This window comes from Myotis myotis, unplaced genomic scaffold (genome assembly GCF_014108235.1).
Source record: "Myotis myotis isolate mMyoMyo1 unplaced genomic scaffold, mMyoMyo1.p scaffold_m19_p_16, whole genome shotgun sequence".
In the NCBI taxonomy this organism is placed as follows: domain Eukaryota; kingdom Metazoa; phylum Chordata; class Mammalia; order Chiroptera; family Vespertilionidae; genus Myotis; species Myotis myotis.
In genome coordinates, this window is record NW_023416320.1 from 36989947 (window position 1) to 37005716 (window position 15770).

General features: G+C 47.3%; 1 protein-coding gene across 1 annotated transcript; it reads right to left on the reverse strand.

Moving 5' to 3' along the window:
• Positions 1-1732: 1732 nt before the first annotated feature.
• On the reverse strand, positions 1733-14392 carry PRDM14 (PR/SET domain 14). Its single transcript, XM_036338228.1, has 7 exons — positions 13684-14392; positions 13008-13061; positions 12764-12921; positions 11602-11872; positions 7793-7995; positions 3503-3604; positions 1733-1960 (listed from the first exon to the last, which is right to left on the reverse strand). Exons 1-7 carry the CDS (start codon positions 14390-14392, stop codon positions 1733-1735), a joined length of 1725 nt encoding a protein of 574 aa, XP_036194121.1.
• Between the last annotated feature and the right edge of the window lie 1378 nt (positions 14393-15770).

The following is a 15770-nucleotide window of genomic DNA, read 5'->3' on the forward strand; positions in this document are numbered from 1 at the left end:
TATGATCCATGAAAAGTTATTATTTTGCATGCATGCATCTTGGAGTGCTGGTTAGAAAAGAAAAAAATTTACCTTCCTTTGCTACTATTCTGGTTTAAAACACAAAGTTAATTTGAATTTTTCACCTGGGGGGGAAAATCGGCATCACACCACTTCCTGATGTTCGCTTTAGTGTTTGATTTTAAAATAACTCTCAGCCCCATGCACAGGAAGAAATACAGTTCGAACTAGCAGTCAAAGAAAGGCTGCCTAATTACAGGAAGAGCCCCAGTCTTTTCTGAAGACCATTGTTCTGCCTTAATTAACATGAATTAAAACAGCCCTAAAACAACAGGGCACATTCCCATTAGGATCAATTACTCAGACCCAGTCACTGAAGCTAAGAATTCCCCGGAGGAAAATCTGTCACTGCTTTTCCATGGGCATCCCTTCTGTCTAAGGACTGGGCCACAGCTGGGAACCTCCCCCTGGAAGGGGCATCTGTTCCGTATTGAATTTACTCCAGTTTGAGACGTGGACCGTGGATAAAGGGTGAAGAAACATCCTAGGTCGTCAATAGAACCATGTGATATAGTGGCTTAGTAGCCAGGTTGCCTATGAAGCACCTTTATTCTGGTCTTGAGTTTTCTGCATGGATGTTCAAGTGTGTTGTTTGCCTGTCTTCATATAGAGCATCCTGGCTGAGTCACAGGCTGGGCTGTGGAGTCAGGTGCACCTGGCTTTGTCCCTCAAGGCACCAGTTCCTTGCACTCATTTTTATAATAGTGAACTCAGCGGTACCCTTACATGGGGTTAACATTCAATAAATATTGGCTATTATTGCCCATGAGGTGAGTCTGCAGTCTCCCTACACATCGAAGAGATTATTCCCAAATTACTCACATCAGCGTTGGGAGAACTTCTATGGCACATTTTAAAAATGGGTTTCATTTTAAATAGTCTATATACCATCATGAACCACCTAATTAGAAAGGCCTCAAAGAATTCCACTTTTCTATTCATCAGGAACAAGATCAGGCTTAAAACTAGAATATAAATACATTTATTTATTTTTCATTCTATTGCAAAATTGTCAACCTTTCCTGGTTTGGTAATAATTTGTCTTCCCCAATTGGTGAAGGTCACAGATGGTGGGGTGAATAAGTAACTTCCGTGTCCTCCAAGTAATTCTGTGCTGGGCCAGCCAAATTAACAGGCGTTTGTCATGAGATGGGGAGAAGTGAGAACTGAGGGTTTAAGACAAATCCAAATAAAGATGGGAGATCAACTCATGTCTGAACACTTAGTTACAATACTAAGGATGCTCTGGCTTGAGTGAATTTTAAAATAATTTATTCTATGAAGAAACTGTAACAGGTGACGGCCACAGCCATATCGTAATTGGGGACCCAAGGAAAGGCTTCTCTTTCACCCCAGAAATTCAACGTGGCTCCTCCTCTCTCAGGGTTTTTTCCTTTTCCAGGATGCTCAAGAACTATTAACAGCCAGCTTTCACTACTTATCAATAAATTCACCAAAATTTCATTCTTATTGGAAATGACGGAAAACATTTCTTCAAAAGCTATTAAAACCAGTTGGTACATCTGGTCATTGCAGCTAACCGGTCAGTCCCATTTTTCCGTTTCTTCTCTCAGTAGAACCATCTTTTGTTCACACAACACACACGTACACAAGAAAAACAAAGACAGAACCCGAGTGCTTAGTGTCCCCCATGTCCGCAGCCTGTCCAGTGCTAGGAGTCTTCATGAAGCTTCATGTGGGAGCACAGGGCGTCTTGATCGGGGAAGGTTTTCCCGCAGCTGCCGCAGGAGCAGCCCTGGCCCTCCTTGTGTGAGCGGCGGACGTGGCTGTCGTGGGCAGCGTGGGACGCGAACGATTTGCCACAGTGTTTGCATTTGAAGGGCTTCTCCCCCGAGTGCTGCCTGATATGTGTGCGGAGGATGCTGGAGGCAGTGAACTTCTGCCAGGACAGAAAGCAGAAGGAAAAGCAAACTTCCATCAGCTGGAAGGCCAGTGAAACGACGGGTTTCCTTTCCTGGTTACTATCGCTTAGGCCACCCCTTCGTTCTCCAGTTGATGCTGAGAACCCGGGGTAGCACCCTCGGTCAGCAAGAGTAGCCTTAATAGAAAAGGACATGGTCCGTGTGTCGTCCTGACGGGTTCAGAGCAGCCCTGGCTATTGGAACAGTGGCTTTTCAGTGCCTAAGATCACCTGGGGTCTAGTTAAAAATGCAGATTGACAGCCCTAGCCCGGAGAATGTGCCCAGTAAGTACACTTTGTGGGGTTAAGAAGGAACCAGCATTTAAACCAGCAATTCTAATGGGGGTGGGGGGTGGGGGGCCCTAGGACCCCACTCCCAAGATACACTGCACTACAGAAGGAGCAGCTAATACTGGCCAATGTCTATGCATAAGTCAGTTCCATATTGGGTTCTTCTTGTAGATTTACGTGTACTCAGAAGAAATAACAGATTCTGTGTGCCCTTTACCCAGTTTCCTAAGGGTTACATCTTACAAAATAGAGTATCACAATCCGGCTACTGATGTTGACAGTTAAGATAACGAACATTTTCATCACTAAGATCCTTCATGTTGCCCTTTTGTAGACACACCTACTCCCTCCCACTCCCATTTCTTACTTAAGCAGTGGCAACCACTCATCTATCCTCCATTTCTATAATTTCATCATTTCAGAATGTTATATACACAGAATGGTAAGTATGCAACCTTTGGGTTATGGGTTTTCCTCACTTGGCAGAGTTCTCTGGTGATTCGCCCAGGCTGCTGTGTATACAGCCCATGCTCCCTTCACTTACCCCCGGAAGGACATCTGGGCGGGGGCTGTTATGAAATAAGCTGCTACAAACATTTGTGCACAGGCTTTTGTGTGAACATATAAGCAACTGCAGGGTAAAGAAACTGCCCAACTCTTTTGCAGAGTGACTATAACATTATAGATTCCCAAGTATCTGCTGTTTTTACATTATCTTTTCTTAGCCACTTCTTTTCTTCTCCTTATTTATAACCAATCCCCTCATTCATGTCAATACTATGCTCTGACCCTTGTCACTTTCAGGTAGTATATTAGAAATGTAATGACTTTGCTTTTGGGGTCCACTGACAGTGACATAAAACACCAGTTTAAACTGGTGACTCAGATTCGAGGGGCTGGGAGAGAAGCACTGAACAGTGGGGTGTCTGGGCATACGTAGGGTGGGATCCCTGCTCAGTAAGGTGCACAAGCTGTCCTTCACAGGCACCCAGACATGGCCAGTCTTCACCAGATTAATGGGAGTCTACTGTGTGACAGGGGTGCATTTCCTCATCACACATGCCCTGAATGCCAATTTGGCAGTGGGTCGTTGTATCTGACCATCACAAGCAAATGTGAGCATGTTTGTGGGCAGAAGTGAGGGGTAAGCCAGGCTTTATGCTTCAAGTTCCTGTCCATGGACACCCAAACAGAGCTCAAGGCAGATCCCTTCCAGGAGGTTCCACCTACCTTCGTACAGTACACACACTGGTAGGGTCTGTCTCCAGAGTGAACTCTCATGTGCTTGTTTAGACTGGAAGACTGAGAGAAAGACTTCCCACATGTAGAACACTAAGGCAAAAAAGAATAGAGTTGGAATCACATCTTCCCCTAACAAGTTCATTTCCCCATGATGTTAACTATTGTATTTATTCTGTGTGTTATCAGAGAATCAAGCAGCCCCACGCCGAGGGTCTATTGGTAGTAGATAGACCTCCTGGCACCACACTGAGGAATCCCGGGCATGGGCTCTGGTCAAGAGCCTGCCCCATGCTAATACCATCTAACATCTTTGGATGTCAGTTTCTTCAGGTGTGAAATGAGGGAATTTAATAGGATCGTGGTGTTTAATAGAGGCCTGAATTAGTCCTGCCCTGTCAACATGTGACCAGTGTGTCAGTTAAACTCAGACCCTTTGTTCCCTGATTTTCCTCGAGGGCAAAATACCTACTCTGTTTTCCTTACAGGGCAATCACTGTGCAATTAATGCAGCAAGTATTTATGGAGTGCCTACTATATGCTTAATACACTAATTTTTCTGTAGTGCTTAAAGTTTAAATAATGGGCATATATTATTGTTACTGAAGCAAAAAAAAAAATCAGATGTTTGAGATAATATTGCAAACAGAACAAATTACAAAAGGGAAGCGATTAGAAAGAGAAACTGTTCTTGGAAATTGAAAACAAACAATAACATAAAAGTACTGAATAACTGAACAGACCAGCTGACTGCTGAAGGCTAAATTCATGATTTGGAAAATAAGATTAGAGAACTTTCTGAGAAAGCTAAGCAAAAAATAAAAATAAAATTAAGTCAAGCACAGGGAGGTAGATTGAACTTAACACCTGGCCAGAAGGAGTTCCAGGAGAGAACAAAGGCCTAGAAGACAGATAATAACCAAAGAAAGAACAAGATCATTCCTTTCAGCTTAGGATTTGTGCCTTCAGTTGGAAAGAGTACCTTGTATTCCAATGTGTGCAAAGCAAGAGAAAGAAAATAGAAATACATCCAATTTTGACACATTCTATTAAAATTTCAGAACTCCAAAGATAAAGCAAAATTTCCATAAAGTGGTTATTTACAAAGAAACAAGAACCAGATTGGTGCCCTGGCCAGTTTAGCTCACGTTGGCCCGTGGACTGAAGGGTCCCAGGTTTGATTCTGGTCAGGGGTGCATACCTTGGTTGCAGGCTCCATCCCCAGCACGTGCCAGGGGAGGCAACCAATAGATGTGTCTCTCTCTCTCACATTGATGTTTCTCTGTCTCTCCCCCTCCTTTCTATGCTCTCTAAAGAAATCAATGGAAAAATATCCTTGGGTGAGGATTAACAAAAGCAAATAAATAAATAAATTTTTAAAAAAAGAACCAGATTGATTCCAAATGATAGAAGAAAAAAAATGGAGTGATGCTTTGAATATTCTGAGGGAGAATTATTTCTACCTATAATTCTGTATCCAGGCAAACCATCAAAGAGATATGTGACTAAAATATCCACAGACAGGCCTAGCTAGTTTGGCTCAGCGGATAGAGCAGCCGTGGGCAAACTACGGCCCGCGGGCCGGATCAGGCCCGTTTGAAATGAATAAAACTAAAAAAAGAAAAAAAAGACCGTACCCTTTTATGTAATGATGTTTATTTTGAATTTATATTAGTTCACACAAACACTCCATCCATGCTTTTGTTCCGGCCCTCCGGTCCAGTTTAAGAACCCACTGTGGCCCTCGAGTCAAAAAGTTTGCCCACCCCTGAAGCGTCGGCCTGCGGACTGAAGGGTCCCAGGTTCGATTCCGGTCAAGGGCATGTACCTGGGTTGCAGGCACATCCCCAGTGGGGGGCGTGCAAGAGGCAGCTGAATCGATGATGTTTCTCTCTCATCGATGTTTCTAACTCTCTATCCCTCTCCCTCTCCCTTCCTCTCTATAAAAAATCAATAATATATTTTTTAAAAAAATCCTCAAAGGACTCAGAAAACTTTTCATTATATATCCTTTAACACAATTACTTGAAGATATACACCAGTGATACAAAAAAGAAATCAAGAAAGAGGAAGGGTGGAATAGAACAATTAGTAGAATTTAAGAAGGTGTTAAAAAAAAAATCCAAATGACAGTTCACAGGTCCAGAAATCACTGGTTCAAATCAGAATAAGCTCCAGGAAGAATGTGAATGTCATCATACAAGTTACACAATTAAGGAACTAAATTTGTGTCCTGAAATTAGAAATGCTGGCAAAAATAAAAGCTTATAAGGAAGTCAAAAATGAAGTAAAGTTAAAGCCTTGTATAAATCTGCACAATTTATCAGAACAATGCTTTCTGAAGGGAAAAAAAAAAAAAAAAAGCCCTGTCTCCATGGGTCAGGTATTTCAGAAGGCTAGAACCTACCTTCTGGACTTGTATGAACTCTTGGTTCTCATCGTTATGGACTACACTGCAAGGGTGGGGAACCTTTTTTCTGCCAAGAGTAATTTGGATATTTATAATATCATTAAGAGGACCACACAAAATTATCAAACTTAAAAATTAGCCTGCTTGCCCTGGCTGGTTTGGCTCAGTGGATAGAACATCGGCCTGAGGACTGAAGGGTCCCTGGTTTGATTCCGGTCAAGGGCACATGCCCGGGTTGCAGGCTCGATCCCCAGTAGGGGGCACGTAGGAGGCAGCCAATCAGTGATTCTCTCTCATCATTGATTGATGTTTCTATCTCTCTCTCTCTTCCTCTCTGAAATCAATAAAATATATTAAAAAGAAATTAGCCTGCCATATTTAGCCAAACATTTAATTAACTGACCCCTAAAGCTTTGGCAGGGTTAGACCAAGTTATTTCATGGGCCTTATATGGCCCTTGGGCTGGACGTTTCCCACCCCTAGACTACAGGGATTTCCTAACATTTTTAATCTATGTTCCACTTGAAGTTTGCTCGACAAATTGTCTGAAAAGGGGGTGCATTTAGGCTTAAAGGCTGGAAGGAGGATGGTAATGCAGGGGTTTTCATTGTTGGTTGTATACCCACATCTGTTATTTTTGTCAATTTTTTTTCTCTTTTCGAAACCGATTATTTTTGTTAAAAATCATTTGTCTTCACTGGAGCTTTTTCTTTTATTAATTAAATTAAATGTTTTCTTTTGGGCTTCAATGGGAATTAAATATACTTTATCATTTTAAAAGTGAAGTACTACTCAAGCTAAAGTAAATGAAATAAAGAAAACTAAAAGAGAATAAAAACGTTAAGCAATAAAAATCAGGAAAAACCTGAAAACTCCAAACATGAGGGCAAAGTCCATGGGAAATTCAGGTCAGATTTTGGGACAGTAGCTACATATGTGCCTCTTGAGCTCTGGACAGAATTCGTGGCTACAGATTTGAAACCCACTGTTAAACAATATGTATAGTCATGATAAAGGAGAACTTGCAAAGAGAAAATAATGAAAAAAGCCTTGGGATCACCAAGCATGATACATTATTATTCCTTAAGTCTACCAGAAAAACAACTCTTTTGAAGGTCAAATCATCACTTTCTCTTTTTAAAATGTTTGTACTGATTTTTAGAGAGAGAGGAAGGGAGAAGGATAGGTAGAAACATGGGTGAGAGAGGAACATCATCTATCTGTTGCCTCCTGCACACCACCCCACCCCCACCGGGGCTCAACCAATTACAGAAATAATCATAATGGATAACAGAAATAACTACTTCTATGTAACATCGTTCACTGCATCATCATTGGCAAGACATGCGCAAAACAGGGGATTGGTTAAATAAATCACGGTGCAACCATCTGATGTACTGATACAGCCATTATATTTACAAATGAGTTTGTGATATCTTAGGTCAGAAAATTAACCTCATAATCTTCAGTATGATCTAAGTATACTAAAAATACAAACACATATTGAAAAGAATTATACCTAAGATGTCTTAACTTTGGGCCATAGCATATCAGGTGGCTTCTGTCTTGTTTTTTTCTCCATATTGTATTTACCAAGTATGCACTATATATTTTTATGTTAAAAAATAATTGGAAAAGGGGAAAAACCAAAAGGAAAAAATAAAATGAAATAAAATCGGAAGTAAAATTTTTAAAGGATCACCAAGTTGAAACATAATGCTCTCTCTTTGCTTCCCTCTCAATCACAGGTCCAGAGCGACAGCAGGCCCTGCACCCAGGAGGCCTTCGGTGTGTCCGGGGTTCTGGGCGGGACCTGGAAAGCCAGTCTGGGCCATGGGTGGGGTCATTTGCTACCAGAACTAAGTTCTCACCTTGTGAGGCCGGTGCTTCTCGTGAACGTGGAGGATATGGATTCGCAGCCGGTCCCGTTTTTCGAAGGATCTTTTGCACTGAGAGCAGGGGAATTTCCTGTCGCCCTGGTCCACGCAGGGGGTGTACTTGAGATGCTTGTCTCTGTAGTATCTGTAGGTAAACACCTTTCCACATCGGTCACATCTGTACCCTTCTGCAGACTCTGTCAAACACGGGACAGGAGCGGGGGCTTGGTCAGCGACCTTACCTCATTCTTACTTCCTCCAAGGCAGCTTTTAACGCCTTTCCCTTACTATTGGCAATTTTAAACATGTACTAAAGTAAACATAATAAAATAATAAACCCTCGTGTGCCCAACAGGAAGCCTTGACAAGGACCAACTTAGATAATTTTGTTTTCATTAATACCACTCCCCTTCATGATGGAACACTAATTTATCACTTGGTTCCTAAATACCTCACACCATAACCTTACACTGACTGGCACTTGTTAAAAGGTTAATAATATAACCAGAACATTCTACTCTCTGTGTCCCTTTCAGACCAGCCAGAGCTACAAGTTCAAAACTGTTCACCCAGGACAACGATGTCCCAGGCCTCCCGAGGCTGTTGCACTTGACCCCATTTACAAAGTCTTAGGCACTCCCTTAGTGGATAGTTCACTTCTCTGAATTTTGGGGGAGGATTCCAGAGCTAGAATCTTCACATACAAAGGAGGGATGACAGTACCTTGCCTTCCCTAACACAGAGTTATCATGATGGTTAATTTAATGCTGACACAATGAGTTCTTACCACCATGAGTGATACTATCACTGAGTGATAAGACTGAGAAAGATAAGTTGTTGTTATCAACAGGAGAGGGAGGAGAGAGAAGTTAAGAGAGGGAGCTGCAGATTCTAGCAAAGGAGGTGCCAGGTGAGGGTTGTCTACGTGCTGGGAGGGAGAGGACAGGGGCCACCTACAGGGGTCTCTGTCGGGGCACAGGATTCCAGGAGAAGTGGCTTCCCTGAGACCTCATTGTCTGGCCCCAGGGAGGGAGGAAAGAGCCAGGAGTGAGTCTATGCAAGAATCTGGAGTTGGAAATCTTTTCAGGATCAGGACAGCAGGGAAGCTATCCATCGGGGGCTTTGTTAGTTAACAACTGCATCCCAGGCACGTTCAACAAGTGGCTAAGGAAATAAACCATTCACTAAGTAAATAACCAGGAAGGCAGCCGCAAGCCCAGGGCAATCCATCGCCCAGCCCAGTCTACCACTTTCATTGAGGTGCAAATCTCAGAACCCCCGTGCTGCAACCGTTTTTTTTTTTGTTTTTTTTTGTTCAGAGCTAGAATCTGGTCAGAAATACCTGGCCTTCCTGCTTCCTGGGATGGGAAAAGGGGGTCTTAAAGATGGGGCCAGTGATCTTTAACTCAGGTCTTTGGAAATTGATCTTAATTTTATTCTATTCCCTTTTCCTTCTTCCTCCCTTCAGCTGGTCAACTACTCCTTCTAATCCAGGGCTCTCACAACCCTTTTTCCCATGCTTCTTGCCCCACAATTCACACCAAATTTTGGAAGGATTAAGAGGAAGGATTAAGCGTTGTTTTCACATTCCACACCTCCAGCCCCCAAAACACACACTCGGCAGGCTGCATACTCAAGTAACCCGCCCACATAGGGTCCAGGAGCACGCCCCTCCTTCCCCCGCCCCGCGACCTTAAGAGAAAGATTGTCACCCATCCTCACCAAAAGCCTTGGAGAAAACCTTGTCCAAAACATTCATAACAGCAAACAAATGAATTCATCCATACTTCTTCCCAACAAATGGAGTCCTTTACAAGCCCTCCCACCCCCTACACACACACATTGTCCAAAACACACAGTATTTTAACAGTGCCAGGAGCATCGGAGAATTTGCTTCATAACTGGAGCAGGGGTAGCTGCGGGCTGGGTTCCCCACACTTACCATCAAACCCTCACCCCTGCTGCCTATATGCCGTGATCTCTGCTATCTGCATATTATTCCATGTGAACACGTCTTCATTCACTTAAGTATTCTACTACTGAGCACTTGACATTGTGCCTTTTCACTAATACGGGTGGTGCCGTAGCAAAAATCCTTGTGGATAAAAAAATCCTTTTGGACTATTTCCTAAAGATAAATTTCCAGAACAGCATTACTGAGACATCAACAGTTATGAACATTTGAATAGCTCGATACATAAGGGATTTTTCAAAAAGGGGAATGAATAAATTTGGAGACGGAAATAATTTCCATCTCCATTATCAAGCATGTATTTGTCTCAAATCTCTTAACTTTTGTTGTAAAAGCAATTGGTAAAAGCAATGGGCAAAAGGGAGACATCTCTAATACTTCCAACAATAAAGATAAGTTTAAAAAATAAGTAAAAGCTATGGTATAGTTTGGGAAATGACCAAAAGGCTGTGCGTGACGCGGTGCTAAGTATGTGACAACTCTGAGTCCCAGGAGAGCCCACCACCTCGCTCCCACCTCCACGTTAGGGTAGGAGGACGACAGTTCACCAAAACAGTTCGGACAGGCCCTCATTACTTGGACTCTGGAAAGATACCTCCCATTATTCACCCCCTAATCCCCGGAGAATGTGTGGTTGGTTGACTTTGGCTTCACCATCCCCCAGCCTAGATAGACTGCCACTCTCTTTCTGCCTAACACGCCCCGCCCCCCGAAATTTCCTCTCATCCTTAAGCAGCTTTTCCCAACGGAGTCAGTGTCTTCCTCCTTCATTCAATCCACATGGGGCTCCAGGAGCAGGGGATAAGAAGGCTTAGGGTTACTCCCTGGCCTGAAGGACAGTCTAGCTCTAAGACAGGCATGCAGACAACCAGTGCAGTGTGTGATGGATGCTATTCCCATTGGCTTTTACCTGCTACTCACCGCACTTACTGTAACACAAGGCAGTCTTCTACCTGATCACACATAGTACAGTAATCTGCACTTGTCCTGTCCCACCTATAAGATCAGTGATTCCCAGGGCTCACTCTGAGAGCCTTTTTAAAATGCAAATTCCAGAGGCTCACTCCCAGAGAGGGGGTTGGTGGTCCTCTAGCTCCTTGCCACTAAAATGTGGTCCAGGGCCAGCAGCAGCAGCATCCCTTGGAAGCTTGATAGAAATGCAGAATCTCAGGTCCCAAGCAGGAACGAGAATCTGCTCCTTCCCAAGACTGCCCAGGTATTCACAGCCACATTAAAGTCAAAGCGTGAATCTAGCTCAGTGCTGGTCACACTTGGCTGAGACCCACAGTGAGAAATACATTCACTGAGACCCAGCCCACACACACACATCCCTGGGAAACAACTTCACAAACAATGCTTGCTTGCTCTTACTTGAGATTCACATCAATATTTTCTATCCTACTTTATTCTTATTCTCTTTTTTCCTTTCATGCACAACTCCACCACTGCCTTGATTTCCCACCCCACCATCTGAAAGCACTGCTCTGGCGGGACTTCCCAGGCTGCATTAGCCTGAGCAGGCAGGACTCAGAAACTGGCTCGCCTAAGGCAGAGGTCGTGTCCATTTATTCCGCTTTTATTGTCTTCTCTGGGTGGAGGGTGAGGGGGTACAAGAAAAAGGATCCTCGTGAATAGAAGCAGCTTCAGCAGCTTTGGGAAGATGAGGGCCTCGTCCTCCAGCGGGGGAAGGCCCCCTGGTTAGAGACACTTTCAGTTTAGTCTCGGCTCCAGCCTTCAGGGGGGAGGGGAGCTCCACCAGTTGCCCAGAAGCTGCAGGAAGGTGTCCTTCCACCAGGAGCGCCTCACTGGCGAGGCAAAGGCATGCACTCACCTTCAGAGGGCCCGAGCGCCTGCTTCCCCTGCTCCGTCACCTGAAGGCTCACGGGAATGTCCAGAAACTTTTCATAGCAGTCTCCGTACCACACAAGCAGCTCTTGGTTCTGGGAGATCTCTTTGCAGCTCTCATAAAATATCTGCCCTTGACACTGCACTGCAACCAGGTTCTGCTCCTTGGGGAACCGGGCACAGTTGACGAAGGACATCCAGTTCCCTGCACCTCCTTTTCCATCTATGAAGTGGCTCAGACGGCCATCTTCAAAGATCTGAAAGACAGAAGGCACGGAATTTGAAATTTACGTGTCAAAAATTTATTATCCAAATCTCACACTGGAGACGACTGAATATATGTATATTACGCCTAATGAACTTCATTAGCTTAAGGGCTTCTCTATAGGTGATGGGACATTTTTAAAGACTCTTCCTTTATCTTTCTTGATTTCCAAGTTTCTACAGTGAGCATATGTTAACTTCATGCGCAGAGGTAAGGGAAACAAGGGGAGATTCTGCTCAATTCTACTGCTTCAAAACAACCAGTTAGTTTTGTATTTTATCCCAACCAAGTTTTCATGCATAGTAATGAAGCCATGCTTTCTTTCTCTGATCTTGGCAATTGCACTGGCTCAACATAGTCAGAATTTCAGCTTACTTCCTTGGAGGACATTACTGGAACTAGAAATTCAGGGTCAAGGGTGGGTAGCTGATATACTCTGACCAACTGCAGTCTGGCCTGCAACCCCCATACACAAGTCAAGCGTCTCAGCCTTTAGCTAACTTCATAGACAAATGACAAAACATTTTAAATTTGGTTTTATTTCCCTTGGCATCTTCTCAGCATCACTAGATCCTATTTAAAGCAACTGTTTTTGTCTATAAATAAGCACAATGTATGAATTCCTTAAACGTGTATGCCCTGGCTCATGTTCACAGACTAAAATGACTTAGGGCAATCACAAGGCGCCTGGGATTTTTGCAGAGGTGTTATTGGTCAAGGTCATGGATTATGAACCCCCACCCTCACCCCACCCCCTTTATATTGCAAAGCAGGCAGCACAGCCAGCAGATTACTGCCTTGTCCCCTCTCCCGGGAAGGGGTGGAGGGCACAGACCAAGATATTCCTCCAGCAGCCACCTCCCCACAAAAAAAGCACATTTACCTCCCACATCAGAGAATTGTCTCCGTAGGTCTTGACTTCACTGGCGTTGACCACTTTACCTTGAAAGGGTCCAAACCTGACTCCTTTGGCAATGAGGCTATAGCAGAACACACCAAAATGCGGGACACCTCCAAACAGCATCTGCCTGAGGCAGAGACCTAGGGGAACCCCAAAAAGAGAAGTGGATGAGCACACTCACTGCATTAAACTGAGGTAAGAACTCCAAGCAAGGTCTGCCGCCTACCTTCTGGCAGTTGAAGTGCGTCCTGATCCAGAGCTTGAGGAAGACACTCGGACCCTAGGAAAAGGCAGGGGTAACATCTTGTTTTTCGTTGCAAAGTATCATGAAACCCTTTCATGAGGCGTTTCCCTCCGTGCTCCCTAGAGGTAACCATTTTCCTGAGTTTGATGCTTATATTTTTCCTGCTCCTTTTACATATACACTTTCTCCTTTGAGACACAAAACAACCCCTTTCAGGTGGTGAAAGGAACCCCATTTGCAAATTTAAAGAACTTGAGAATCAGAGATAATGCTGACTTCGACTAAAGTCAAGGTCGATGGATGCTGAGCTGGGACTCCATGACCTGCATGAGGCGCTCATGGAACTAACTACCTGGCACATCCTGGTAAAATCTGAGTCCAGTGGACAAGTCCAGGGCAGGAACGTTTCTCTCCTCACCCTTAGCTCTCACTACAACCAACCTCAGGAGTCATGCAATTAAGCAAGTAGGGCTCAGATGGGAGCCTGACCTCCCCAGGCTCTGTCCTTTGATAGAAGTCCTGATATTAGACATGCAGCTCCCCACCTCGTCCGGACTCATTCACCCTGAAGTGCCCCTTCCCCACTCTGTTCCCCCATCCATCCATCCATCCATCCATCCATCCTAACCCCGGATGAAGCGGACTGCCTTTACTTTACCAGCGCTGTCTGCGGGGACCAGGAGGCCGGAAGCTGCATGGTGCAGGCGCTCTGGCGAGTGCTCCGGGCCGGGAAGGAATCCGTACAGGACTAAGTGCAGGTCCTCCTGGGTGAAGTGGTAGCGAGGAGCCGACGTCCTCTCCTGGCTCAGGAGCTTGGGGTCCTCCTCAGGCCGCTTGCTGGGGAAGTGAGGTGGTGCCTGGGAGGTCTTCAGCCCCTCGGGCAACAGGGAAGCACCCACAGGGGGCGGCGGTGGCAGGAAAACCTCAGGTGCATAACACTGGCCGCTGTCGCCTCGACCACCGATGTGGGCCACGTCTTCCCCGGTGGCCCCGGGATAGTCGCGGCCGCTGCTGACGAAGTGTTGCAGCTCCTTGGTGAAGGGGGGGAATGGGTACCACGGTGCCAGCTTGCCGGGCCAGGGCAGCTCGTAGAGCGGCTCCCTCGGGAGGGCCAGGCCGGGGCTCAGCAAGGGAGGAGCGGTCCGCAGCGCGAAGGGGGCCACGGCCTGGGGCGCAGACACGGTGGGGACGGGGACGGGGAAAGGCTGGTAATCCTCCCCCGCGGCGGCCAGGCTGGTCCCATGGGGTCCATAGGGAGCGAAGGGCGCGTAGTAGGGGGCCAGGTGTTGGGGGCTGCTCTGGAGTCTCTCGGGCAGGTAGCCCACCTTGTCCGGAGGTCCGGCCACGCCCGGCGACCGCAGAGCCATCGCGGGCCACTGCGCGGAGGATCTGCGGGGAAACACGCGCGGGGAGTGAGGGAGGACGCGGGCGCTGCGGCCGGGCTCCTGCCCGCCAGCCTCCACCCGCCGAGCCTCCACCCGCCGAGCCTCCTGCCCGCCAGGGCCTCCATCCGCCAGAGCCAGCCGCGGGTCGGAGGGGATCGGACACACTCCTAATTCGATCCCGCAAGCCCCACCTCACACACAAAACAGAAACAGCTGCCGGCCGGCGGGGCTCAGTGGTTGAGCGTCGACCTAGGAACCAGGAGGTCACGGGTGGATTCCTGGTCAGGGCACATGCCCGGGTTGCGGGCTCCGTTCCCGGTGGGAGGCGTGGAGGAGGCAGCCACGGATGATTTTCTCTCTCCCTCCCCTCCTCTCTGAAATCAATAAAAAATAAACTATATATATGTATACATACACACATACATACTTTTTTTTTTAAGCAAAACGAAAACCTGGGATCCGGCCAGACCCGACTACAAGTCTGCAAGTTCTGGGTGAGTGTGGCCCGTGCCTTCCTCCCTCTCCAACATGCCTGACCCAGAGCGCCTGTTTCCAACACCCACTCTTTCTCCATGTGGCCCCAAACCCGGCTCGTGCAAAATCTGTGTTAAGTGCCCTGCCCCCCTCTTCTCGGTCCAACAAGAGTCTTCACAGGGTCGGGGGAGCCTCCGGGCCGTCCCACGCCCGGCGCTGGGCCCGGAGCCGAGCGCCAGACCGCCCTGGGCTGCGGGGCGGGCGGCAGTGCCCGCCGCTCCCGCGCCCCCCGCGGGAGGCAGAGCCAGTAGGGCCCGCTCACCTGGCGCAGGACGCGCTCCCGGAACCCGGGGTCCACCCCGCGGGCCCAGGCGGTCTGGCTGCCCCGAGAAGGCGCCGCCTTCGGCTCCCCGCGAGCTCCGCAACCAGCGCCGGGTGTCCCGCGCGGACCGAGTCCCGCCACTCGCCCCAGGTCCCTCGGTCACCCCAGCTGGGGCGGCCCCTCGGGAGGAGGTGAGCCCCGCGCCGTGCCGGGTGCGAGGGCGAAGCGTCGCGGGTCGCGGGCCGCCGGCTCTCCAGCGCCAGCGCCTCCGCCCCCCGCAGGCTGGCGTTTTACTGGACGCAGGCTCACCACGGCCGCCGCATGGAGGTCCTCCAGGGCCGGGGGTCTGGCGGGCAGGATCAATGAGTCCCATAAGGAAACCAAGCGGGGTCGTGACTCAGAAATTACAGAACACGGGGTCAGGAGGAGAGGTCAGCAGGACGAAGGCGTCTGCCGGCTCCTGCGCCCCCTAGGGCTCCGCTCCGGGCCTCCCTCCCCCCGCCCCCCAGGGCCCTGAAACTTGGGGCCGAGAGCCGCTTAAGGAGGAAAAGCCCAGGAGTGTAA